The sequence below is a fragment of the Mesoplodon mirus genome (genome assembly GCF_964341445.2).
Source record: "Mesoplodon mirus genome assembly, chromosome: 3".
NCBI classification, from domain to species: domain Eukaryota; kingdom Metazoa; phylum Chordata; class Mammalia; order Artiodactyla; family Ziphiidae; genus Mesoplodon; species Mesoplodon mirus.
This window is the reverse complement of record NC_138978.1, coordinates 1,624,929-1,651,815: the sequence shown is the minus strand read 5'-3', so window position 1 is coordinate 1,651,815 and position 26,887 is coordinate 1,624,929. Positions and strand designations below refer to the sequence as shown.

Sequence of the window (26,887 nt, the reverse complement as noted above, 5' to 3'; positions counted from 1 at the left end):
CACGCAGACCCAGCGGGAGAGACCCCCTGGAGTGGGGTCCCGGGGAAACACAAAATTAGAGCCCCAGATGCACCCTCTAGGGCAGCCCCCAAGCTCTGAATGGGGGGGTGTGTCACACCCGACCCCCGACCTGGCTGTCCTTCCATGCCTGGCACATGGCTGCAGGCACAACCAAGCCCTGCACCCTGGCCTTGGAAGCATGACCTCCTTCCCTGCTCCGAGCGCCCTGACCCTGGCTGGGACGTGGCTTGGAGGGAGAGGTTCTGTTGGTGGCACTGGGTCCGCCCCACTGCCTCGGATTCAGGTAACGGAGTCAGGTCCCTCGAGACGCCCACATCTGCTTAAAATAGTGTCCAAAGAAATGAAATTTCTCAGTGGACCCAGTGATCTGTGTCGGGCAGGCAGCGAGGTCCCGTGCCTGCCTGGGCCACCTTCTTGGGGAGGGCTGGGGGCAGCTATCCTGGCTGGGGAGCGCAGGCAGGAGGGGTTCCCACCGCTCGCTCCAGTGTGGCTCCAGCTGGGTCTGGGCCTGACAGCCCTGCTCCGCGCCGGCTTTTTCTCAATAAGGACTCCCAGGAAAAGAAACCCTGTGCTCTGCCCTACCCTTGGGTCCAGTTCTCCCGCCTCTGAGCCGGGCTGCAGGTCGCTGCCAGGCACCCATTCTAAGGCCCTAGGCAGAGCCGGGCCTGGAACCTTCCCCACCTGGCTGGCGTGGAGTACACAGAGAGCTGAGGGCCAGACGGGCAGCCTGCGGGCGTGGGACGCTCGCAAGTTTCCGCGGCCGCGCCGAGCGCCCTGAGCCGGCCTCTCGCTTGCAGCGAAGGCCCGGCGAGAATTCGGCCGCTTTCCACTTTCTCGCTCCGGCTTCGGGCCCTTCCTCGGGAGAGCCCGACCCGGGCAGCCTGCCGCCGGGGAGCCGAGTCACTGAGGAGATCCGCGGTGCACAAACAGACCCCGACACGCACACGAACACGCATACTCCGCGCGCCCGCCGGCGGGCAGATAGCACGCGCACAAGCCACCGAACGCGGGGCCTTGTTCGCACCAAGAGGGGCCAGAGGTCACGGGAGGCCCGCGAGGCCGAAGCCACGATCCCTGGGCAGAGGAGACCGGCTGGAAATGGGCGCTTCAACGAGGGGCCCCGAGCGGCTGCGGGCGGAGTCCAGGGTCGTCCTGCGGAAGCTGGGAGCTGCTTTTCCCCCGCGGGCCCGACGCGAGGCCTACGACTCGGGGGGAGGGGGCGGTGCGGCTGAACCGGCCCGGCCGAGCACCGAACCGAGAGGGTAGGACTTCTTCGGAAAAGTGCCGCGAGTTTCGCGCCCCCCGGGCTCACGCTTGGGGACTCGGCCCTGCGTGCTGCGAGGCCCGGACGGGCAGGGTCGGGCCCAGGAGGACCGGACCGGTCGGCCTGGTGGTCCGGCAGGGATTCCCCAGGGGAGCAGGCCGGGCGCCCCTTCTGCGGGTGGGCGGACGGTCGCGGAGGAGGGGGCGGCGAGAGCTGGAGGAGCCGAGAATGCTCGGGACGGCGCTCGCCGCTTCGCTGCAGCCGGGCCGCGGCCGGGCTTCGGGAGCCGCGCTCGCCGGGCCGCGGCGCCGCCGCCCCCACCTGCCCGCCTCTCGGGCCGCAGCCCCGGGCCCGCGGGCCTGGCACCGGATGGCGCCGGCGGCCGGAGCGCGGAGGGTGCGCGGGCGGCCCCAGGCGCGGCGGCGGGCTGTGGGGCGGGCGGCGAGCGCACCAGGCCGGCGGCGAGGACCGGGCTGGCGGCGGGCTGGGCGCGCGGAGCCCTGGGCTCGGCCCGAGACGGAGCGAAAGAGAAAGTAAGACCGGGGACCGGGCAGTCTCGCCGGGGGCAGCTCTGTCCCCGCCGGGCCTCGGGGCGGTGCCAGGCGAGCGGGCGCGGGAGGGTCCGAGCGGGGCCGAGGTCGGCGGCGGCGGCGGGGAGGAAGGCGGCCCAGTGGGAACTCTCCTGCCGGGAGCACCGGCGCCGGGGCGGCCGCGCGGGCTGCCGGAGTCGCGCAGGAGCGCCCGCCGCCGCGCGGGGCACCAGTTGGGAATAAACTTCACGACCATAGTTCCAAGCCCAGGAAAACGCCTCCATTTTGCTCCCCCAGTGGCTGTGGCTGTCCTGCCGTCGCCACCCCTGCCCTTGCGCCCGAGGAACCGGGTGGGCGCCGGCCCGCGCCCCCTCCTCCGCCCCCTCCCCGGCTCGGGGTCTCCCTCCTCTGCGCCCGGCTGGCGGACGCCAAAGGCGGTGCTCTAGCGCCCACTATTTCAAAAGCCCGGAATATGATTTGACCAGGACTGAGAGCCACTCGGAGAGAGAGGGAGAGAGCAAGCGAGGAGGAAAAAGTTGCTCTCCCCTTTCGTCAACTTTTCGCTAACTTTCGCTTTTCGCTCCCCTCCACCCCCAGCCCTCCCCCTCCGCCCCCCTCCCCGGCCCCCACCGCGCGCCTCGGGTTCCCGGGCCCGAGCGCTTGACACTGGGGGGGGGAGGGGGTTCGGCGAGGAGGGGGCCGGCGCCTTCGGGGAGCGCGCGGCCCGGGCGCCCCGAGCCTCCGCGCCGAGCCCGGCCGCCCCGGAGCGCGGGAGGCGGAGCAGCCCCCGGGCCGCGCGGCCGATCCGGGGGCCGAGAGCCTGAGGCGCGCCGGCCGCGCCCCGACGCGCACCCCTGGCCCGGGCGCCCCGGCCCCGCGGCCCGGGCCCGGCGGCGCGGCGCAGCCGAGCGCGGGAGACTTACTTTTGGCTAGCTTCCTCGCCCTCGCCTTGGATCGCATGGTGTCGGCTCGCGGAATCTCTCTCCTCCTCCTTGAGTCCAGAAGCAGCTACACACTATCTTCATCTCCCCAGCATTGTCAGTTTGGACACCTTCGCACATGCGCACAGAGCACTCAATCTGACACCCCTCGCCGGGGCCAAAAAAACTTTGCAATGTATTCATCATCCTCATCGTCGCGCCGCCGCCGCCGCCGCCTCCTCGGCGCGGGATTGGGGGGCTCTCCTCGGCCTTCCTGGTCTTCACCTCACTTATCTCTCTCCCCCCCCCGCCCCCTCCCTCCCCCTTCCTCCCCCCTCCCTCCCCCCTCCCCTTTCAGCGCAGCTCGGAACTGGCCCTTTAAGAAAACATTCCGTGCTCGGCGCTCCCGCCTGGGGCCCGCACCCCGGACACTTTAAAAGGACCCAGGTGGCCCCGGAGGCGAGGTGACTATTCGCCCCCCCCCTTCCCCTGAGTCGCGTCGCGCTGCTGCTCCCGCCCCAGCTGGGGCCGAAGATGGAGTGGCGGCGGCGTTTGTCCTCGAGACTTCCTTGGATATGGGGGCAAACGCGCCGACAGTTCGGACGCGGGTCTGGCTGGTTTTGCTTCGTCTTATTGCATTTTATTACTAATTAAAAAGCTTTGCGTTCACCGTCGCCCCAGCCCGCTTTCCTGCTGGCTCTCCCCTCCGCCCCTGCCCCTGGCCCGCGATCGCCCGAACCCGGCTCCTTCGAAGCCCCCTTCGGGCCCCGCCGCCCCCCTCGGGCCTCCTCGGCCCCCGCCCCCACCCCGCCCCCACCCCTTCGCCCCCACCCAACCGCTCTAGCTTCGGGCTCCGCGGCTCAAAAACAACAGCGGCAGCGCCGCCAGCTCCGCGCTCCGCCACTGCCCGGGCCGGCGGGCGGGACTCGGACCCGCCGCCCTCGGTCCCGCACGGAGCCGCAGGGAGCAGCGCGCCGGGCTCTGGGGAGGCGGCGCCGGGGCAGCCGTCCCAGCGCCGGGCGCCCTGCACCTCGCCGCCTCGGGCGGGCCCCCTCTCTCCTGCCTCCGCGGCCCCAGGTGAGTACCCAGCGGCGCGAGCGCCCGAGCTGGGCCACCTCGAGCGACCGGAGCCTCTGGGGACACGTCCCCCTCGCCTCGCGCGGCCCAGGTGCGTCTCGGGCGGGAGAGCCGGCGAAGGAGCAGGTGCCGGAGCGCTGGCGGGAGCCGACTGGGCGTTCCTTCTGCCCCACAGCCCTCAAATTCGGAGGGGCGGCGGCGGAGGGGCAGGCTGGGCGCAGGCTGTGTGTTCCGGGCCCAGGGGCCTTGGAGGGGACGGTGAGAACTGCTCACTCGAGTATGTCTGGGATTCGAGAAGGAATTGGAAGCAAACGGAGGCGCTGACCCCCGCGCTCTTTCAAGTACCAGGGCTCTGCCAGGCTGCGGGACTTGGAGCTGCCAGAGAGTCTCCCTGAGCCGGGGAGGGGTCGTGTGCGCGGTGCGGGGTCTCTGCCGCCCTGGGTGGGCTCGGGGCCGTGCCCCTCCCCTTTGTTGTGCAGTGAGACCAGTGGCGCCTCCGCTGGGACCTACATTCGGAGCCCCGCGCCCTCGCCATAAAAGAGGTGAACTGGCAATGTCCAAGGAGCTGCCCCCGAGACCCCGGGGTCCTAGCAGAGGCGCCCCGATGCCGAGGGGCGCATGGCCCACGCTACCCCAGAGGAAAGCCCGACGGAGCCGGGCTTGTCAAAAGCCAGCGGCGGCAGTGCGCTGGGCCTTCCGCCCTAGCCTCTCGGCCGTCCTCAGCCGCTTCCCTGCCGGGATTCGAACCCCGACGGAGCCCCCACTGCTGGGGGGTGGGGTGTCCAGGCTTGTGCCCGCTCGCTTGCTGCCCCGGACGGAGAAGGCGCTCTCTGCCCGGCCGGGATGCCCACTGACCGCCGCCTCTGTTGTTTCCGGCCCTCGGTGAGTGTTGCCTGCGGTGGCGGCCCCGAATTCACCGTCAGCTCAGTCCCCTGGCCCGCCGCCCTCCGAGGGCCTGTGGCTCGCCGCCTCCCCCTCGCCGCCTCCCGAACCCTGACCATCTTTCCTCAGGGACTGGGCAGAGAACCGCCGGGCTCAGAGGGTCCCTGGGCCTTGTTGCCAGGCCCCCCGGGGCTTGGAGGAGAGTCCCCACGGGGGGCTAGGGCATGGTTGCAGGTCCTCGTGGGCAGAGCCCTCTCAAGCCCAGGGTGTGTGTGTGTGGAGGGGTCGCTGGGAGAGGCAGGAAGGGAGCTGGAGCCCCCCGCTCTGGAGCTGGAGCCCCCGCCCTGGAGCTGGAGCCCCCCACTATGGAGCTATCTCCCTCGCCCAGCCACAGCAGGCTCCAGCAAGGAGCAGAACTGCGCTGGGGCGCTGGCCAGAAGAACACAAACACAGGGTCTCCCTCCTGCCTCGGCACCCCAGATTCTCCCAGCCAGGTTAGCTGTGAGACCTGCGGGGAATACAGTGGCTCCTGTGAAGCCCTCCCACCTGCAGAGAGAGGGAGTCCCTTCCGCACCCCGACCCCCAGCTTAGCACTGTTTCTCCCACCCAGGTGGCAGCCAGCAGGACCCGAGGTCAGGAAGGCCCAGCCTCTTCTGGGGGTGCCCCAGCTCACTCAGACCTTCTCTGTGCTCCCTCCCTCAGTTCATCAGGTGATTAAAATTGTGGAGCAGCCTCCAGACTCTGGGACTGCACCCTTGCCGGGGCCCAGGAGAGGAGGGCAGGCGTCCGAGGAGAGGGCCTGGCTGTGCTGTCTCTGGCCGCTGTCCCCTAGCGCCCTGGAGGGTGGGGAGGACTACAGCTCAGAGCCTGCCTGGGGAGGGGTAAGCTAGTGATCAAGGATGGCCAGGAAGACAGCCGAGGTGCCGACACCCCCAGGGTGCTCTCTCGAATCAGCCCCATCAGCTTGAGAAGCCCGGGAGGGCTGTCCCCAAGGCCATGGCCCTGGCCAAGGTTAGGTCCCGGCCTGGCCAGGCCCTGCCCCCGCGTGGTGAGACTTAGACCTGACGGGGAGCAGGTCAGGCCTCGGGGAGAGTCCTGAGGAGCAAAAGGGTGGAGCAGGGAAAATCAGATGCAGGTCCTCCGGGGCGTCCAGCTCTGTGTCCTGCCCCACCGCTGACATTAAGAGACTTGGGGAAACAGGTTGGGCCAGGGGGTGCTCAGCCAGAATAGGGCAGTTTTCATTTCAATGGTACTAAAAGGTTTAAAGGCTGTTTTCAAACTGAGCTAAGCTTTGGGGATTCTTGTGGCCGGCCCAGAGCTGGGACCTGGGGACTCCGCACTGGGGTGGGAGTACACAAGTGTCGCCCACCCCGTCCCTGGTGCCCTCCTCAGGGGCTTCTGTCCCTGCCAGACTGTCCAAGGCTGGTGACGTGTGGGCCGACCACAGTGATGTGCTCTATACCCTACGGAGTTTGGGAACAGACTTCAATGCTGCGGTCTAGGGGACGGGAGGGGGGACTTTTACCACCAACTTCTCCCGCAACCTAGAATCCTGCTTCAGGCCAGAGCTCAGCACACTCCCAGCCTCACCAGCAAGCAGGGAGGTGCAGCTGGAGACCCAAGACCAGATGAACTCCTTTGGGAAAAGGCTGGGCTTGGGAGAGAGCAAGTGAAGCTGGTCCTGCAGGGCTATCGTAAGCCTCATTGTGGGCCCCAGGGCTCCCAAGAAGCCCATTGGTAATAAACCACACTGGGGTATCCTGCACTCCCAGCGTCCACACTGCGGGGCTAGAGGGTCCCTTTGCTCGGCCAGGAAGGGGCCCCATGCCAACTGGAAGAGGCCGTGCCTATGGAGAGGAGGTCCACATCGTGAGGTCTGTGGGCCTGGAGGTGCAGGGTCAGAGCCGTCCAGCGGCCCAGCCCAGGACCTCAGGCCCAGGGGGCCCCTCTGCAGACTGTGGCTGCGGGGTGGGAACAGGCAGCCAACGGGCCAGATGCACTGACCCCGCTAGGTTCCCGCTGCTTTCCTCCACGTTCCCCTCTGTGTTCACTGAATGTGGCCACTGGCTCCAGGCACTCAGTCTCCTGGCTCCATCAGATGACAGGTCGAGTTCTGTTCACCCTCCAGTTTCTGTTCGTTTACATGGGGACTCCTCTCAGGAGCTCCGGAATTGCCCCAGGAGGTGTCCCGACCACGAGTCCTCGCCCCACCCCCGACTTGGGGCCACTGAGTCAGGCCGAGATGGGGGCCTCCCTCTCTGGGCACATTCTGCCCCACACTAGGTAGAAATGGCTCCCATTTGAGCAGCGGAAGGAGACCACGCGGGGTGCTTGGGGACAAGCAGTATGGTTCCCACTGCACACAGAAAAAAACGGAAATGGTCTCTGTGGCCAGCAGGGGACCCAGTCGGGGACTGAATGCAGAGGGCTTGCAGCCTGGGGTGAACAGTGTTTGGTCCAGCATGGGGTGGGGGGCACAGGCAACCCACAGAGCCCTTTCCTCCCCAGCCGGGCCTCCACACTGGCCCCATGGGGGGTGCTGCCCCAGCACCGCACCTCAGCCCCAGACTGGGACCACAGGAGCCTCCCTGGACCCTGGGGTTAATATTTTAGACCTCCTTTTGCCCCTCTTCCTACCCCAGGCCCAGAGACACTCGCTGTGACCCAGGTAAGTTTAGAGGCCAGAAGCACACAGGACCTGATTTCTGGCCAGCGAGTTCAGAAGCTATGTGGCGACTCAGAGCGGAGGCCTCCCGGCACCCACACCCAGTCCCTGGTTCTGGAGTGGGTCGCAGAGAGGGTTGGGGACGCTCCCAACCAAGACTTCCCAGGAATGTGAGCCATGTAGCTGATTTCGAACAAACCCCAGATGTTTAGAAGCCTACTTCCTTCTCAGGCAGGAGGACGCTCTCTCTTGTAGACGGGCAGCCTCTTGGGAGGGCTCCGGTGATTCCTCTGCCGGGATCTTGGAGTCCTGGCTAAGGCCACCATCTTGCAGGAGCGCAGATGCCCGTAAGGGGCACCTGGGGTCTGCCACGTGCTTTGGGAGGATGTGATCAGGAGTTTTGTTTTCTTTTTTTTTTAAATTTAAGAGATGGAGGCTGTGGGCTTGAACTCCCTCGTTTGAGCCAGGTGGGAGTTGACTCCAGTACCTCGGCCCAAACCGGCACCCCAAGAAGCGCAGGAAGTCCCTGGCGACTCGTTCCCCCGCAGCGCGCAAAGCGGGCGGGACTCAGCGGCTAAGTCCCGGGGCTCCAGAAACCGCGCGCGGGCTCCGGCTCCGGCCTCAGCCGCCGAGAGCAGTAAACGGAATCGGTTTCCCACGCTTTCCCTCTCCATGCCAGAACTTTTCAAAACCCGCTTAAGAATTCCGTCGTCCAGTTTGCGCGGATCCTGAGCCTCGCGTTCACCCCGCCCCGCCTGGAGAGAGGACCCTCGCGCCGCCCGCACCCCCGGGCCGCCCGCCCGCGCACGCGGGGAGCAACTTCGTTCCCCTCAGCGCCCTGGCCCTGCGGCGCGGGCAGAGCTCCGCCCCGCAGAGGTGGCACTGCGGTCGCTACGGAAAGCTACCCGCGTAGACGCGGCCGCCGCCTTCTGCTCCAGGTTCCGGCTGCGCGCAGGCAGGGCCCTGGCAACAACGAAAACGGAGAGCCGCGTCGCTTTCCGGGCGTCCGAGTCCCGGGAGCCTCTGGGTGGGAGCCCGCCCTCCGCGTCCCCAGACGCCTCAGAGCCGAGCAGACTCCCCCATCCACACCTGGGTTTGCCAAGCCCTCTCCTCTGCGTCCTCTGAACCTCGGTCCCTGTCCCTACACCCCGACCCCGTTAGTCTGTAAACCAAATTTCGCCTTTGGTCCTGCCGCCTCCTCCCGACGTAACCGTGGAGGAGGATTTCTTCACGCCTCAGTTTCCCCATCTGTGCAATGGGGCAAAATACTCCTGCGCTCCTCCCGGGGTTGATGTGGGATTGGCAGGGAGAGCGCAGGATGGAAAACGCCGGCCGGGCCCAGCGCTGCCCACCTTTTGGGGCTCAGAGGTCGTGCCCAGACTGGAAGGGGCCCAAGGTTGGTCTTGAGCGATCGCTGCCCTCCCCCATTTCTCCCCCCGCCCCCACCCCCGAACTCCCCTCTCCCCGGAGCGGTGGCGGAGGTGCGAGGGTCCCTCTCGGCGCCCAAGCGTCTCCAGTCTCCGCTCTGTCCCTGGACAGGGTTTCCCTCGCCCTGGGCGGTTCTCTCAGTTTCCTTTGGGGCCCGGATGCAGGGAGGTTTAACACAAGAGGCCCCAACTCTCGGGGTGGTACCGCCGGGCACCCAAAACCTCACAGAGGGTGGGTGCTGGGGATGCCGGGGGAGGCGGGACAGGCGATAGAAGCCCTGATTCCAGCTGAGCTCGCAGAAGGGAATTTGACCCCGTCCCTCCTCCCCACGCCGCGAGGTGTCGGGCTTCTGGGCGGGGCCCTGGGGCACGACCTAGGGCTTAGAGATCAGCCTTAAACTAGCCCAGCTAGTGGTGAGGGAGGGGATAGGGAGCTAGGGGAGCGCGGGGAAGGGCACGGCCTGTTCAAACCGTCCAGGCTGCCCACTGCTTCTGGGCAGGACCAGTGGAGGATGGGGGGGGGTGGCCAGGGGGCGCCAAGTGGACACACCCTCCCCAGGTCCCCTTGACCTGCCACTAAACCAGTAATCGCCGGCGGCTCTCTGAACCGACAAGAAAACGGAAGAGACCAGGACCGCCCCAGGCAGGGAAAAAAAAGTACCTCTTGTGCTGAGTGACCGGAGGCTGATGGAATCAGTTGGGGATTCCCGTCCCCTGGGGCAGGGCTGGCTGCTTCTGCCCCTGGCGCCCAAGCCCAGGACCCGGGGGCTCTAGGAAGGGAGAAGGGCACACGCAGTTCTTGGCGCCGCTGCCCCTGCCGGGGCTTCTCCACCTTCTCTCCGTTCTGCGAGGGCAGTGGGGCTCCCTCGCCCGTGCTCCCTCTCGAATTTGCTCGAGGTTCCCCGGTGAAGGATGAACGGTGGCCGGCATGGCGGGGACAGGCTAACACAGGGCCCTGCGCCTGCGGCTCAAGCAGGTCGGGGTCGTCCCTGAGGACTAGGGTAGCAGCCCCTCACTCCTGGGGCGCCCCCCCATGACGTCAGTGAATCTATGGTGAGTGTCTTGCCGGGTGGGGGGCAGCAGGGGGGTTGCCTGGGCACTGCCCTCACCCCTCACCAACACAGGACGCCTCCCCTGATCCCCCGAAGGACAAGCAGACTGCTGGGGGGAGGGGGGGCAGGAGGCGCTCAGCTTAGTCAGAGCCAGCTCCTTCCCCATTCCACCTGGGACTCGGGGTCAGCCCCCCACCGGCCTCCTGGGCACCCCCATTTCCTGCTGTGCAGTATGAGGTGCTGTGGGCACAGCTGCCTGCAGGGGCGGGGCCTGGCACCTCCTGGGAGCTCTTGGAGAGGGGACTGCTAATGGCAGGGGTCCCTGCACCCTCTGACCCCTCCTCTCCCAGAACCAAGGCCTGCTCCCAGGGCTCTGAGTGGGATTCATGGAGGGCAGATCCTCGCTCCCTTGCTAGACACAGAGGGCAAATCGGGCCAGGACTGAGGACGGGGCTCCCGGGAGCTGTGGGTTCCCCTCGCCCTGCAGCTCTTAACACACTCCCAGAGTCAGGCCTACCCTCTTGACCTTGGTCTGGCAGAGTGGAGGCTGTCCGAGGGCCAGCTGGTCTGTTGGCACCTGCCCTCAGTGCTTCTCACAGGTCGCCACCTGCCCCCTGCGAGGCCAAGGCTCTCAGACTGTGTGCAGACCTAATATAATTCATTCATTCATCGATGTATGGCCAGAGGCTCTGGTAGGGCTGGTGCTCCTGGAACTACAGTCTCACGGTGCAGGCTGAACGTGAAGCCTGTTCCTCCAGCAGACCTGCAGCTTCGAGAGCATCTTACCCTCCCCTCCCCCGATCCCCCCAGGGTCCCAGTGCCTGGCCACACCTGGGAGTGTGCTTGGAGCTCAGTGAATGAATGAATGAACGAACGAATGAAGAGGGCTGAGTGAGTAGAAAGTGACCCCGGGATACCTGAAGGCTAATTTCAGCCCAGGAGGCCGAGGAGGCGTGGGCAACCTTCCAGGCCATGGCAGTGGAGGCGCGGCCCTGTGCTCAGTGCCCTGTCCTTCAGCTGTCCTGATTCAAAAAGGGCTGCCCTGCATTCAGCAGCCTGTGCCAAGGGACAGGGACGACACAGCAGTGAGCAAGCCACCCAGGTCCCCTGCTGCAAGGTGCAGGGTTTGCAAAATGGAAGCCCACTTGCTCTGGGGTGGGTGGGGTCAGTGGGATGATGGAGGCAGGGGACAGTGGCAGAAAGAGCATCCTCGGGGGACATGTGGTCTCTCCAGGGGTTCCCTGGCCTGGAGTGATGGAGCCCGGGTGGTGCTGGGGCTCCTGTACCAGGCAGGGTGCTGGTGGCCGCCCAGCTCACTCCCGTCCCTGGGCGGCATCACAGTGCGTGTGACCCTCATGATAACCCCACACCGTAGAACCGCAGTCAGGAGAAACTGGTGCTCAGAGGTGCAAGGACTTCCCACAGAGGTGGGACAGTGGGAGTCACCTGATGGACACAGATCCCTGTTCCAGGTGACACGCAGCAGGACGTCTTCAGGGTTTGCGGAGGACAGACGGACGCACCGCCGTGGAGGGAGGCGTCCTCATCCGGGACCTTTCCTGGGTTTCATGTGGTGCCAGGATCGTGAGCTCCAGAGGGGGCTCTGGCCTCTGGGTCACCACGTGCTCCTGACAATGACTGTGTCCGGAAAGACTCAGCCACTTGGGGCTGGTATTTTCTCAGAGTCCAGCTGTCGCTGGGAAGTCAGGCCAGTGGCTGACTGCCACCCAGTGGCATCCCAGGACCATTCTGGGGCCGTCCCCGGGGCGCAGACCAGTGGCTTCGGGTGCCCAGTTTGGAGCTAACATTTAGAGCAAGTCAGGCTCAGAATCTGGGCTTCTAGGAAGAAAATTCCAATCATGAAATGCGTCATTTGAGAAAATATATGTGTCAGTTAAGTGTGTGCTGAGCCTGGACCACATGGGACATGGTTGTTCTAATAAACATGAATAAGCCAGTTTTCACATTAGAGGAATAACAGTTTCGAGTAGAAATGTGGCTCTTTTAAAAGAGGTTAATTAATAAACAGGAGGTAATTGTTCATGGCACATGGTGGCAGAGGGTAATTTTCATTTTAGAGTAGAGAAGGGCCAAATGCCCCCCCACCCGCCCCCCATAAACTCTGATTTTTTGTGTAATAATCACCTTGGCTTCACCTCCGCCTTTAATTTTTACAGCTGGAGCTGTTTATCATCGCTCCAACTTTCGCTAAAAGGGAAAAACTATCACTTAAACAAAGCCATTGAAAACTCAGCATCATATGTGGATTTCTTAACATAAATAAATCATACAAACCAAGATTTATGTTCTCCAAATGATGTCATTCACTGAAGGCTGCCTTCCCAATCAAATCAACAGTTAGTGACTCTCCTTTTGTGTGTGTGCTTTTTGCAAAATAAGAAAAGCTGCTCTGGTATCTTCATTGCTCTTTTTCTCTGCTCTGCCCAGGACATCAGAAAGGTTTCTCCCTGGATCAGCAGGACTGGGTCTAAAAGGTGACCACAGATTCAACGCCACAGACTGCATTTCAAGCCTTTGTTTTTGAAACCTCAGTTCTGAGTTGAAAGACTATTAAAGCTTCCTGAAGGGTTTGTTCAGACCCCAGCAGAAGCTGAGGGCCCTGTGCATCTCCCAGAACCTAGGATGAGAGTCATCACATTGAAGTGAATGAGGAAGATGAAAATCACCACCAGTGATGCATCCGTACTACAGAGGAGTGTTCGGCCACAGCAGGGAACAAAGCCCTGACACAGACCACAGTGGGCGTGGACTCAGTGAATAAAGCTAGTGAGACCAGGCCACATACCGTACAATGCCACCTACGTGACATGTCCAGGATGGGCAAATCCATAGAGACAGAAAAGAGACCAGTGTTTGCCAGGGCTAGAGGAGAGGGATGTGGAGGTGACTGCTTCCTTAGCACAGGGTTTCCCTCTGGGAAGATGAAAATGTCCTGGAACTAGATAGCCCACTTTAAAACAGGGAATGTCATACTATGTGAATTGTATCTCAATAAATCGGTTATTTAAAATCACTACTGAGTGTGTATGTTTCAAAAACTTCATGCTCTTAAAGCTTTTTCAGTTTTGAAATGAGCATGCAGATGGATGAGTGTGTAAGATGCACGTGCATACCTGCAGGGTATAACGTGAGCGCTGGCCCCAGCTCCTGGGTGAAGCATAAGCACGTGACCGTTTTCTTCAAACTCTCCGTGCAGCCCCCTTTCCCTAATTGTGTCCCCTTCCCACCAACCCAGAGGTAACCACCCCCAGGTTTTTGTGTTCACCATCTCCTTGACTTGATTTCCAGCTTTATCATGTAATATAGATCCTGAAAATGTGAGTCCAGCCACAGAAGCTTACTCAAATTGAAGTGAGTGAGGAACATTAAGACCATCAGTAGTGGGTACGGGAAACGTGGTGAATCCAAACTGTGACATATTTCTCAGGCAGTGAAGGGAATGAAGTCCTCACACCTGTTGAAGCATGGAGGGCCCTTGAAACCATGATGCTCAGTGAGAGAAGACAGTCACAAAAGGCCACATATTGTATTACACTGTTGATATAAAGTGTCCAAAATAGGCAAATCCAGAGGGACAGAACACAGATAAGTGGTTGCCTACCTGTGGAAGGAAAAGCAGTGGCATCTCAGCAGGTGAAGGTTTCAAGAGATGAGCCAGAGCACAGTCCAGCTCCAGCCCCCGGGCCTTGACAGGAAACACTCTGTTGGAAGCCAGCAGGAAAATAAGGCTGACCAAGGTCAGGTGCCCAGTGATCGCAGTGTGGGTGATATATGCGTTCAAGAACACATGTTCATTGTACACCTACTATGTGCCAGGGCAGCCATAGCCCCAAGGATATAGCAGTGACTGAAACAGACAAAAGACTCTCCCTCCCCCACCAGCTCCCTTTCTCATGGGGAGGGAGCGATAAGCCAGATACAGCGGGTGGAAGGCTGCACTACTGTGAGAATAAGGAAAGAGGACAGGTGAGGGTTTGGGGGTGAGGGGTGTGCAATTCTCAATAGGGAGGCCTGGGGAAACTTCCCTGAGGTGGTGGCATTTGAGCAGGGATGAGAGGGAGTGAGAAGGGTGCCATGTGCACATCGAGAGGAACAGCATTTGGGCAACGGGAACAGCCAGTGCGGAGCCCAGAGGCAAAAGCACCCAGTGCTGGAGCAGAAGGAAGGAGGGAGAAGAACAGGAAATCAGTCAGGGGGTAGTGGGCTGGGGGAGGCCGCAGACTGAGGCTGTGGCTGGAATTAAGATGGTTAATCAGCTGACCTCAAGGTAGGGAGAGCATCTCCTGGGTTACGTGGCTGGGCCCAGTGTCATCACAAGGCTCCTTAAATGTGGTAGAGGGAAGCACAAAGATTCAGATGGTTTTGCTGGCTTTGCATATGGAAGGGACCAGGAGCTAAGGAGAGCAGGCAGCCTCTAGAAGACAGAAAAGGCAAGAAAATCTATGCTAGAGCCTCCAGAAAAGAAAGCAGCCTGACCAATGATACTTTGATTTTCACCCAGTGAGACTCACTTCAGACTTCTGACCTGCAGACTAGTAAAATGGTAAATCTGTGCTGTTTTAGGCTACGTTACAGCAACCACAGGAAACTCATACGGGGGGGACAGGAACCTCATCCATCTGTGGTGAAGACAAGCTGGGTCAAGATAAAGGCCTGAGCCAGCCTCTCCCAAGTTAATCCAGAGGACAGTGGCTGCGGGGATGTTGGTCATGGCCGTCCTCACATCCGGTTCCTACTCACTCTGCTCCCGTGTGGACCAGTTGCCCTTGACATCCCACCCACGGCCACAAGCCTAGAAGCTCTGGTCCTTATCCCCTAGGGAATGCCTTTGGATCTCCTGCTCCCTAGTGCTCGTATTTTCTTGGCTTACTTTCTCACATTTGTGGAGCAGTAACTTCTGATAAACTGGAAGATACATTTCATTTTTAGGACCTCACGTGTCTGAAAATGCCTTTATTCTTCCACCACCCGGAATGCTAGCCTGGCTGGGTATAAAATTCTAGATTGGAGATGACTTCCACCCAGAATTTTAAGAGTTTTGCCCCACTGTCTTCTTGCTTTGAGGGTAGCTGTTGAGAAGTCCAAGGAGATTCTGTTTCCTTATACTTTGTACGTGACTTGCTTTTTTGTCTTTGGAATCCATAGACTCTCCTCATGGTCCCAGGTGTTCCTCTGTTTCACAATGATGCACCTCAAGCGTCTGAGTTCATCCACGGTGGGTTCTTTCAAACTGGAAGCTTACGTCCTTCAGCTCTAGGAACGTTTCTTGAAACGCTTTGTTGCTGACTTTCCACTGTTTCCTCTGTTCTTTGCTTTTGGAAACTGATAGTTAGCATGAAGTCTTCTTCTGCCCATGTGGTCCAGGTGTCCTCCTAATGGCTTTGTACTACTTGTTTCAGTCTCTGCCTTTCCTCCAATATCTGCTGATCCTTGGCTGTCTGCCCGTGATCCAGAGGGTGTAGTACAGAGCTGACTGGAAGATCTGAGAGGGCAGGGGGCTGTTGCCTTTGAGATTCACAGAAGGGTGGTCCTGGGAACCCTTGGTGACATCATCCTTAGGGACCAATCTAATTTCCAGTGATTGAGGCAGGGGTCTGGCTGCCAGTCTTCTGGGGGCCACGTTGGGGTGAAGACAGGGGTAAGGCTGCCTGCATCCCAGGGAATAGAACTTGGGACTTTCCTGGCATGGGGGAGGGGCGGCTGGAGGGGGAGGGGATCTAGGACTCGAACTTCCTCACAAACCCCTTTCACGTCTGCTCTCCTGACCATAGTAGCCACTTGTGCACCCCTCATTTAGGGTTGCTTTTATGGCCAATCCTGAGATTGGGGGTACTCTCTGTCCTAAATCTGGTAAAATCTCACACTTCCACTCTCCATTAAGGGCTGTGTCTCTTGTCGGTGACCCGGTCACCACGGCTCCATGCAGTTCGGCTTTTAGACATTTGTGGTTTCTCTGTCCTCTCCACCTCGTGGGTAAATGTCTTTTAACATCGCTTTATTGTGGTTGAAGTGGGTTTGCAGTGAGAGGACTGTTAGATGTGTTTAATCTGCTGTCTTAACTGGAGACTTTTGTGTCTCTTTTAGAGAAGCTGTGTCCATTCTTAGGTCTGGGCCTGGTACTATGCAGGGTCCAGCCTCTCCAAGTAAGTTTTCCTGGGTTCTGATGGGTTAATTCCCCAGAGCCTCCCCCATGGCACATTCCAGCAAACAACACTTGATCCATGGAGTCTGTTGGCTCCACTGATATGTCCTGGGGTGGGGGGACCTTCAGGGACATCAATTGAAATATTAACAGCAGTTTTCTCTGAGTGATGGGATTTCAGGATATTATAACTTTTTTCTGTTATGCTTATGTGCATTTTAATTTTTCTCCAGGCAGTATATATTAGTTGTGTAATTGTTACGATGTTTAAAATTAAGAACAAAATCCTATCTGTCTTTTGAGAGCCAGCGCAGACATCCTGGATCTTCTCCTGGTCCCACTGTTGGAACTGCTCCCTCACTGCATGTGTGAGAGGGGCATTAAATACAACTTTATTTTCTAAAGATTAACTTGATTTCTAAATCAGAGCCTCATTTCTATCAGGGTGTGGAAGACTGGGACACACCCTGAGCTTGTGACTCAGTTTCCCGGTTGTTTCAGATGGGGGGAGGGGCATCTGGGCTTCGAACCTGGGGGGAGGGGGTGCAGGGGGGCAGGAGTGAAGGCTCTGGGGAGAGCTGCCTCTCCCCACCCTGTGACCTGTTTGGGTCTCAGTTTCCTCACCTGCAAATGTGAGAACAGCATCCACCTGTGGACTGTTTTGGGGTGAAGGTTGCTGATGTGTGTGAAGGGCTGAGAACCCTACACAGAGAATTTACCATCTCAACCACTGTTAAGTGCACAGCTCAGTGGCATTGAGCACATGCACGCTATTGTACAACCATCACCACCATCCGGTCTCCAGAGCTTTCTCATCATCCCCAACTGACACGCTGCCCCCACTAGACACTCACTCCCCACCCCTCCGCCACCCGTGACACCCATCCTTCTCCTCTCTGTCTGGATGTGGTTCCTCTAGGGACCTCACATGTGTGGCACCAGACAATATGTGTCCTTTTGTGCCTGGCTTATTCACCCAGCACAGTGTCCTCGAGGTTCATCCGTGTTGTAACAGGCATCAGCGTCTCCTTCCTTGTCGGGGTGCCTGTCACCGCAGAGTGAACTGGACCGCCCTGGGTCACCCATGCGGCTGTGGATGGACACTCGGCTGCTTCCACCTTGCCGGGCTGCTTTCAACAGTGTTCTTCTGCATCTCGCTCGTGGCGTGGGATTGCTTTTGCTCCTTTGCACGGGGTGGGGGAGTTGCAGCCCTCTTCGGGGGCATCTCTGGGGGTGCAGGCACTCCATCACGTACCTCTGTCTTCTCCCTCCTGACTCTGAGCTCCCGGAAGCTGCACGGGGTCTGATCTGATTTGCCCTGGTCCCCAGTGGGTGTGAGGTGGACACCTCCTCCGAAGCCCCCACTCATCAGTGGACAACTTGACCTCAGAGTCGAGATTCTACTCACTTTCCAGCTGGGACTGGACCCCAAGGGGTGCTGAAGACTCCGGCAGCTCCCAGGTCAGGTCCTCCCCTCGTCCTGGACCCCAGGAGGACACGGGGGGTGGGGCAGAGCCCTGCTGGGGAGGGGGAATCGGGGGCTCTTTGCTGAGGGCTTGAGGGCAGAGACTGGCCTCCATCCACACACTTAAAATTGGGTCTGTCACCCCAAAGAAGGCTATGCTGGCCAGAGCCAGGGGCGCGGTCCCAGTGTTCCTGGCATCTCCCCCCAGCACCCTCTCCTACACTCTCCGCCCCAGGCCAGGTCCTCGGCCTCAGCAGCCTCCAGGGAAGGAAGGCTGCACCCCAGACCCCAGCCTCCCCTGAAAAAAGTGACTCTTGGAAAACCTACTAAAACGAGGCTCCTTCCAGGCACCAGGCATCGGGATGTTTACAAGTGCCAGGGTGAGATTCGCCTGAGATGCAAGATGCGGGCATCACAAACAGAGTCACTGGCAGCACGCCTGCAGGATGAAGGAGGACTTTGTAAACACAGACAGGAGGCGCCGGGGAAGGGTCCTTGCGGTGGAATCAGCCTTCCAGGACACCTTGTAGCCACCGGGGGCCCACAGCAGGGTGGGCTCTGCACAAACCCACCCAGAGAGCTCCAGACTTTCCATTCCACCAGGGGAGCCCTCCCTGCACATGGACATGGAGGATGCAGCCCCTTGGGCACTGCAGGAGGGGAGTTTACCAGAGCTTCAAGGCCATCTCCCCGAGCAAGCCCTCCTGACCCTCTCCAGCCCAGTGGAACTTAGCTCCCATTCCTGGTGCCTCCAGGACGTACATGGGCTGCAGTCTCGAGCACAGGAGCAGCTGGGGTCCCGTGGGAGGGGATCACAGGCTGACACTCACCCTGCTGGCTCAGAGAATGGGCTCCAGCAGAGGCCCCAGTGGGGCTGTGTGGTCAAAAGAGAGCCGAACAGAGAAGTACATGGAGGCAGGCCGCCTCGCGCTGAGCCCTGGAAGGATGGGGTGGGGGGACTTCCCCTCCCTGTAGCAGGATGGGTCATCTGCCCTTCCCTGCTGGCCACCTGGTGCTCCTTCATCATCCCCCCCCCTCCACACCCGGTCCTCCCACGCCTTCTCCAGGACAGGGGACCGGGGACTCCACAGGGGCTTGGTTCCCTCCAGGCCTGGGGCGCCATCCCCTCCTCCTGCACCACCCTGAGTGGAGCTGGCTCCCGCCATGCCCCTGCTTGTGGACACATGAGGACCCCGAGGGTCCACTCATCAGGGCTGCCAGCCAGGAGGGTGCCATGGTCAAGATGGCAGATGGCGGTCTGGTGGGACCCCTGGGCCTGTCCCAGGACACAGGCCTTATTCCCCACCAGCAAGGGCAGCTATTTTCCATTCACAGTAACCAGCTGCAATCTGTACCCTCTGCTGCCGCCTCTTCCAGGCTGCCCCCATCTCTCACCTGCACTCTTACTGCAAACGCCTCCTGCCTGGTCCTCAAACTATTATCTCCCCCCATACAACTCTCAGGGTGCCACTCAGGGAGGGGGTGGGCTTCTTACCTGTTTTATTTCCCTTTATTCTCCAATGCCTGGCAGAGAGTGTGACACATGCGAGATGATTGATAGTTTTGGATGGATGGATGGATGGATGGGTGGATGGATGGATATGGATGAATGGATAAATGGATGGATGGATAGATGGCTGTGTGGATATATTCATGGAGGATGGATGGGTGGATGAATGGGTATATGAAGAATGGGTGCATGGATGGATGGATGGATGGACCACCTGCCCGATGAATGAAGGAAATTGAGTTTCATGATGAAACTGGGAATGAACTGGGGAAACTGAGGCCTAGCAGGGGGTGGGGTGGAGCTTGCTCAAGGTCACAGGGCACAAAGGCAACAGAGCTGGCCCAGGACCCCAGACCTCTGTTCTCCCTGCCCAGCTGCCTGCAGTGATACGTTTCACCTTGACAAAAAGCGGGACCCATGTGTCTGCCATTGGCCCCAGGGTAGCCCAGGACCTACCCCTCCTCCCCTCTGTCCATATACACCTGCAGGAAGCACAGCTCTCCCATCTGCCCTTCCTGGCCATGGCACACTGGGTGGAGGACCCACTTGGGGTTGCTGATCAGAACAAATAAGATGATGGGCTTGAAGGGACCAGGCGAATGGTGGTCACATGGCACCTGTGCCCAGCCCCTTCCAGACACTCTTCCCTTTGCCCCTGTTCTGCTTAAACTGCTCTCAGCGGTCTCCAGAGACCTCTGAGTGGTCCATGCTCCATCCTCATCTTCTTTGTGTCCCTGTAGCATTGCACATGCATGTCCAGCTCACTCCTAAAACCGGACACCCCCCATGCCCCCAGCCTTGCTGAGACCCCTCCCTGTGACGGGCTCCTGGGTCGGCAAATCCTCAAGTCCAGGATGCTCCATGGTGTGCAGGAAGCCCCAGGGGAGGTGCCCTGGGATGTAGGATTCTCCCATCTGTCCACCTTTCCTGCACACCATGCCCCTGCGCAACACGCAGCCACATGTTTCATATGACCACGGGCACAGCCCAGGCCCAGCTCTTCCCAGCCCCACGCTGACACATTCTCCCTCGTGTGTCCCTGGGCCTCTGACCTTGCCCGCCACAGGGGCTAATGATGAATCTGGCTGGGCCTCTCAGGACCCTCCCAGGGTCAGGGTCTTGGGACCATCCCTGAGGCTCACAGGCTGTCATCTTGGGCTGGGGTTGTCCCCAGCTCTGGGGGGCATGGCACAGCCTCCTCCGGGGTCTTTGGCCCAAGAGCGGACTCCCTGACCCATCAAGGTCCCCTGGAGGGCGACCCCAGGCTCTCTGTAAATGAGGTGCTGCAGAGAACAGCCACCCTGGGCTCCAGGGTTTTTATGGGTTTGCCTTAAAGATTTTATTTCCAGAAAAAAACGAAAGCAATTAATCCAAATTACAGAGTAGTCATTTGCAATAATATTTGCTTTAAATACATGTATTTTTTTAAACCCCTAAGCTGTGAGCCTCCAGTGAGTTCGAGGTGAAGGACACCTTGAAATAATTACATTTTTTGCTCATTTTATGTTGTGAAAATGGCTTAGTCGGTTTGGGGAAGAATTGTAAAATGGTCAGCTAACTCACTTATAAAGGCAACGTTATTTTTTCTCCAGATTCTGCCAGAATAACCACACTGCCTCAAAGGTGGATTTCTTCCAAAGGCACCTCAAGCGCTGGTCCAGCTGCCTCTTACCCCAGCCCCGAGCGGCCAGGGTATTCCTGCTGGGTGGCATCAACAGACCAGGAAGACAGGGGTCCAGCATGGCGGGGTCCATGCGCTGGCAGACACGCCAACCACCCTACTCAGGTGTGTGGGAGGAAAGGGCCCCAGGTTCACCTGCTTGCTTTGTCTCAGTGATGATTGGGGAACTTGCCCACTGGGATAAGCGCAGCCCAGAGAAAGGGCAGCCCAGCCCAGCTAGGACCCTCGGGCCAATGACCATGAACGGTGAGAGGCTTAGACACTTGGAAAATGAGAATTCACTAAAGGATTAGATTGTGCTCAGTACAACATCAGTACCTTCAATCATGCTGGGTCAGAACACCTGGTTTTGGTGCCAGTGCAGCCCCTGAGCACCCAGGGACCTTGGGCAGGAGCTTTCCCATCTGTTTCCCCAGATATTTTATCATCCAATGCCTCCTCCCCAGACTTATGACTTGTAGATATGTTCCCCCAGGATTTGGCGTGCCTTTTCATTTTCTCAACAGTGTCTTTTGGAGAACAAACTTCTTAATTTTAGTAAATTAAAATTTTAAAATAAAAGAATATGAAAAAGATTATATATGTGTATAACTGAGTCACTTCGCTGTACAGCAGAAATTAACGTGACATTGTAAGTCAACAAAAATTGACTTCAATAAAAATGTTTTTAAATTTATAGTTGTACTTTTGTTTCTGTCCTGTTTAAAAAAATCTTTGCCCAACCCAAAGCTGCTAAGATTTTCTACTGTGTCTTCTCTAAAAGTTTTATAGTTTCAGTTCTGTTTAGATCTGGGATCTAGTTTGATTTTGGTTTTGTGTGCAGTGTGTGGTAAGGGTTGAAGTTCATTTCTTTGAGTATGGGTGTCCAGTTGTTCCAGCATCATTTGTTGAAACGCCTATGATTTCCCCAGTGAATTGCCTTGGCAACCTCACCAAAAATTAATTGACCAAATATGTGTGGGTCTCTTTGTGCACTTAGCTCCATTGATCTATGTATTCATCCTTCCATCAATGCCACACTGTCATGATCCCTCTAGCTTTATAATAAGCCTTGAGATACCATACAAGTCTTCCAACTTTTTTCTTTTCTTACAAAATTGATTAGGTTACTTTAGGTGGATTGTGTTTCCACATAAACATTAAAACTAGCTTGTTAATTTCTATAAGAAAGCTTTCTGGGATTTTTTTTTTTTTTTTTTAGTGTTATTGCTTTGACTCTACAGATCAATTTCAGGAAAATTGTCATTCTAACAGTACCAAACCTTCCAATCCATGAGCATGGTATATCTCTCCATTTATTTAGATCTTTAATTTATTTCAGTGATAATTGGTAGTTCTCAGTGTATGAGCCTTCACATTTTTTTCTTTTGGTTAAATTGATTGTTAAATACATAATTTTTATTCTATTGTAATTTTTAAATCTTCCATTTCCAATTGTTCATTGTTAGTATGTAGAAGTCCAATTAATTTTTGTACATTGAACTTTTGTACATTGTGATCTTGCTAAACTCACTTATTAGTTCTTGTAGATTTTTTGTAGTTTCCTTTAGATTTTCTACATAGATAAATATGTTATCTGCACCTCTTCCTTCTTAGGTGAACACTAGTAGTTTGTGTTTTTCAAGATATTTATACTTTTCATCTTAGTTTTCAAATGTATTAGCATAAAGTTGTTCATAGCATCCTTTATTATTCTTTTATTGTCTGTAGGCTTGGTAGTGATGTCCCCTCTTTTATTTCAGGCATTGGTAATTTGTGTCTTTTCTCCTTTCTTCCTGATAATTTTGGTTAGAGATTTATCGATACACATTTTCAAGAACAGGTTTCGGTTTTATTGATTCTTCCTGTTGTTTTCTATTTCACTTATTTTCTCTCTTAGCTTTATATTTCCTTCTGCTTACCTTGAATTTAATTTTTCTTCATTTTATAGTTCTTACAGAGGGAGCACAGATTATTAATTTGAAATTTTTCTTCTTTTCTAATATAAGAATTTAATGTTACAAGTTTTCCTCCAAGCACTGCTTAACTGTATCCCACAAATTTAAAAATATTGTGTTTTCATTGTTATTCAGTTTTAAATATTTTCTAATTTCTTTTGTGATTTATTTTTTGACTCATGAGTTATCTAGAAGTGTGTTGGTTAGTTTCCAAGTATTTGGGGATTTCCAGATATTGTCTATTACTGACTTCTAGTTTAATTCTCCTGTAGTCAGAAAACATATGTTGCATGATTTTAATCCTTTTAAATGTATTGGGACTTGTTTTATGGCTCAGAATATAGTCTCCCTTAATGACTCTTTTATGTGCATATGGAAAGAATGTGAATCTGAATAAACCTTTATTGAAGTTAATATAGCAGCTCCTGCTTTCTTTTGGTTGGTGTTTACATGGTGTATCTTTTTCCATCCTTTTAACTTATCTATTTTGTTTTGTACTTAATGTGAGTTCCTTGTACACAGCATATAGTTGGGTTTTGATTTTCTTTTAATCCAATCTTACAATTTCTTCCTTTTAATTGGAAGGTTTAAACCATTTACATTTAATGTGGTTATATATGTGGTTGGGTTTAAATATACTATGTTACTATTTGTTTTCACGTCTCATTTTTTGTTGTTCTTGTTTTCCTGCCCTCTTGAATTAAATGAATGTTTTCAAATATCCATTTTACCTACAATATGGGATTATTAGCTATACATCTTCTCTTTGGTGATTCCTGTAGAGTTTATATCTTTACACCATTAAATTATCAAAGTGCTTTCAAAGAATGTTATACCACTTCACTTATGGTGTAAAAACCTTACAGTAGGTTTCCCCTTTTGTTTCCATTTCTTCTCTTCTGTCCTTTGTGCTATTGTCATAAATTTCACTTACTCATAAAACTTTTAATACCTTGTCATTATTTTCCTCTGAGAAGTTAATTATGTTTTAAATTTTAAAAATTCAAATTAAGCACTCTTTTATCTACACACATATTTATCATTTCTAATATTCTTTCTCTGTGTAGGTTCATATTTCCATCTGGCATAATTTTTCTTTTGTGTAAAGAATGTTATTTAACATTTATTGCAGTGCTGGTCTACTGACCATAAAGTCTCTCCACTTTAATTTTGACTGAAATATTATTTTGCTGTCACTTGAAAGATATTTTTCTTGGGTACAGAATTCTAGGTTTCTTCCTTCAGTGCTTTGAAGAAGTCTCTCCATTGTCTTCCAGCTTGTGTAGTTTCTGACAAGAAATATATTTATATACTTATCTTTGTTCATTTGTACATAATATATCTTATTCTCTGGCTGCTTGTAAGATTGTCCCTTTATCTCCTTAGCAATTTGGTTATGATATACTTGGGTATGGTTGTCTTATTTTTTTCTGCTTGGAGTTCATTGAGATCCTTGGATCTGTGAGTTTACAATGTTGTTGTTGTTTAATGAAATTTTTAATATTTTCAGCAATGATTTCTTCAGATACTTTCCTGTCCTTCATCTCCCTCATCCCCATCAGAGATGCTGATGACATGTATGTTAGACTACTTCTTATTATCCCACTCATCACTGTTGCTCTGTTCATTTTTTCAGTCTTTTTTTCTTTATATATATATATATAACTTTGGATAATTTCTCCTGCTCTCTTAAAAGATCCCATTGATCTTTTTTCTTTTTTTAAAAAAAAATTCTGTAGCATCTAATCTGCTTTTAATCACATTCAGTGTATTTTTCCATTTCAGACAATGTATTTTTTCAACTCTAGAAGTTCATTTTGGGTCTTTTTAATCTCTTCTATTTTTCTCCTCATCATATTTATGTTTTCCTCTGCCCTTTTGATGACATAGACTATACTTAGAATAGCTGATTTAACATTCATTTATTGTATTTCTATCATCTGTGTCATGTCTGGGTCTATTCTTAGTTAATTGGCTTTTCTCGTGGTGATGAGGCATATATTCCTGCTTCTTTTCAGGCCTGGTAACCAAAAATCAGACTATTATTTTACTCTTCAAGAAGTTGCAAAGGAGCACGCAGAATTTCAATATACACTTTGCTCATCCTGTCCTAGTGTTAACACTGTATATCACCCTGGCTCAGCTGTGCACACCGGGAGGTTCATCTTGGCACAATGCTTTTGACTTATCTCTGCACTTCATTTGAATTTCACCAATTGTGAAAATGTGGGGGACTCTGGACCCATCTCTCAACTCACCAGGAGCTCTGGGCTCGGTTTAGATTCCCCTCCCTGCACTGAAGCCTGGAAACTCTCTGCAGACAGTGAGCTGGGGCAGGAGGAGTTACACACTTATTACAAACTCAAACAGACACAGTGCCACACACCTGTCTGGGACAGATGATACATTTTGAGGAGTGCCATGAAGCTCCAGGGACCTCCCATTCAAGGCCACATAGTGTCAAATCCTGTTACCAAAGACTTGTTCCTTTCTACTTTAAAAAGAAGAATGAAAACCTTCAGAACCTCACTACTGCTGTATTTCCTGAGGGAGGAAGGCAGGAAAAAAAATGTTGGTGGAATACGTACCTGCTGTGAGGTATGTTTTTCACCTACCTCTCACTGAATCTACCCTGTCCCCTGCACACACCTGAGACAAGCACCACATTCTACTTTGACCTGTGTACACACCTGAGGCAAGTACCACAATTCACACCTTGTTCCCTTCACACATCTGAGCCAGGTATTGCTGTACCCATTCCCCAGGTGAGGCCCCTGAGGAGCCTTTCAGGAGTTCACCCAGACCTCAGAGTTACTGAGTGCAGGCGTCTTTCTGGCCTTCCCTCCAGGGAAAACTGTTCGCTCCTTCAGCTCCTCCAGTGCTGGGGAGAAGGCAGAGCATTGGGAGGGCGGCAGGGCCTAGAGCTCAGAGCCCACCCCACACTCGCCTCCTTCCATGAGGCTTCCTGCCACTGCTGAGCCATGCTGGCCTCAGGGAGCAGGTCCCCTGATCTTCTGGCCCCTGATGAGCTCCCAGGTCTTTCTTTGTGCCCAACTGAGATATTAAACAAGGAACTTAAGGAAGACTTTGAGATAAAATGGGCATGTTTCTGGGAAAATACAAAATGTCAAACCTGGCCCAAGAAGAAATAGAAAACTTAAATGGATCAAAACTGGGAAACAAAGTCCTTACCCTTCTCAAAAAAGAGCTGTATGCCAAGACAGTTTACAGGTGAGTTCTTGCAAGGGACAGATAAGTCATATATATATATATATATATATATTTCTAGAAAATAATAAAAGGGGCAAGACAACCTGTTTCATTTTAAGAGACAGGTGTCAGTTTGGTGCTACATTTGGATCAGGTCAACAAAAGGAAAGGAAGTAAAGGCGTATATAAACACAGACAGGAAAATCTTGAGTAAAACATTGGCTACCTGGATCCAACCATGTGTTTTAAAATACACACTCACCAGAATAGCTAAAGTTGAAAAGACCAAACCCCACATGTTGGCGAGAATATGCAGCAGCCAGAACTCCCATATAGTGTTGATGGGGTATTCTGGGGAAAGATACGGTGGTTTCTTATAAATCTAAACATATGACTACCCCATGACCCAGAAATCCCACTTCAAGTTGTTTACTCAAGAGAAATGAAAACATGTCCACAAAATGACTTGTAAAAGAATGTTCATAGCAAATTTATTCATAATGTCAAAAAAATGGAAACATCCTATATGTCCATCAGTGGGAGGATGATCAAACCATCCTTGTAGCAATGAAATCAGTTGGACCCCTGATCCACCCAGAGACACAGCGAACCCCAAAACCTTCATGTCGACTGAAAGAAGCCAGACACAAAAGGGTACCTACCACATAATTCAGTTTATGTGAAGTCCTGGAGCAAGCAAATCTAATTAGGATGAAACCCTCAGAGCTCTGTTTACCTCTGGGGAAACGAGCAGGGCAGGAATGTGAGGGAGATTTTTGGGGTGACTGTTTTGCATCTCCTGGGTTTGGGTCACGCCCAGGTGAGTGCATTTGGCAAAGTCATTGTATGTAAATTTTACTACAAAAGAAATAAAAAGGACCTTGCAGGAATATTAAACTCTAGTTAAGGATATACTTGCTGCAGTATTTAGGGGAAAATGAGCTGAGGTTTGCAACTTACCTTGAAATGCATCAAAAAATAAATTAAATGAATTATTGGATAGATAGAGGGAGAGAGGAATGGATAGCTATGTGATAAGGAATGTTTTGCAAAATATTAATATAAATGGTGTAAAACATTAGT

General features: G+C 54.9%; 2 protein-coding genes across 9 annotated transcripts in view; one reads left to right on the top strand and one right to left on the bottom strand.

Moving 5' to 3' along the window:
• Window positions 1-2,931, bottom strand: part of PRDM16 (PR/SET domain 16) — a 322,086-nt gene extending 319,155 nt beyond the window's left edge. For both annotated transcript variants that reach the window (XM_082615285.1, XM_082615284.1), the window contains exon 1: window positions 2,739-2,931. In XM_082615285.1, the coding sequence (XP_082471411.1) occupies window positions 2,739-2,775 (37 nt within the window). In that variant the 5' untranslated portion in view covers window positions 2,776-2,931. The remainder of the gene's footprint in view (window positions 1-2,738) is intronic.
• A 239-nt stretch (window positions 2,932-3,170) lies between these two features.
• On the top strand, window positions 3,171-12,872 carry LOC309799442 (uncharacterized protein). 7 transcript variants are annotated; one of them, XR_014293281.1, is made up of 5 exons: window positions 3,171-4,694; window positions 5,305-5,404; window positions 7,787-9,839; window positions 10,649-10,729; window positions 11,311-12,872. XR_014293281.1 is itself a non-coding variant. In XM_082612598.1 (5 exons), the coding sequence occupies exons 1-4, from the start codon at window positions 4,366-4,368 to the stop codon at window positions 6,365-6,367; spliced, it is 660 nt and encodes a 219-aa protein (XP_082468724.1). In that variant the 5' UTR covers window positions 3,171-4,365; the 3' UTR covers window positions 6,368-6,388; window positions 12,287-12,872. The 7 variants fall into 7 exon arrangements, 3 of the variants coding, with proteins under 3 accessions (XP_082468724.1, XP_082468725.1, XP_082468726.1); XR_014293282.1 differs by having other exon boundaries at window positions 10,649-12,195; window positions 12,287-12,872; XR_014293284.1 differs by adding an exon at window positions 5,083-5,188 and having other exon boundaries at window positions 10,649-12,872.
• The last annotated feature ends 14,015 nt before the right edge of the window (window positions 12,873-26,887 follow it).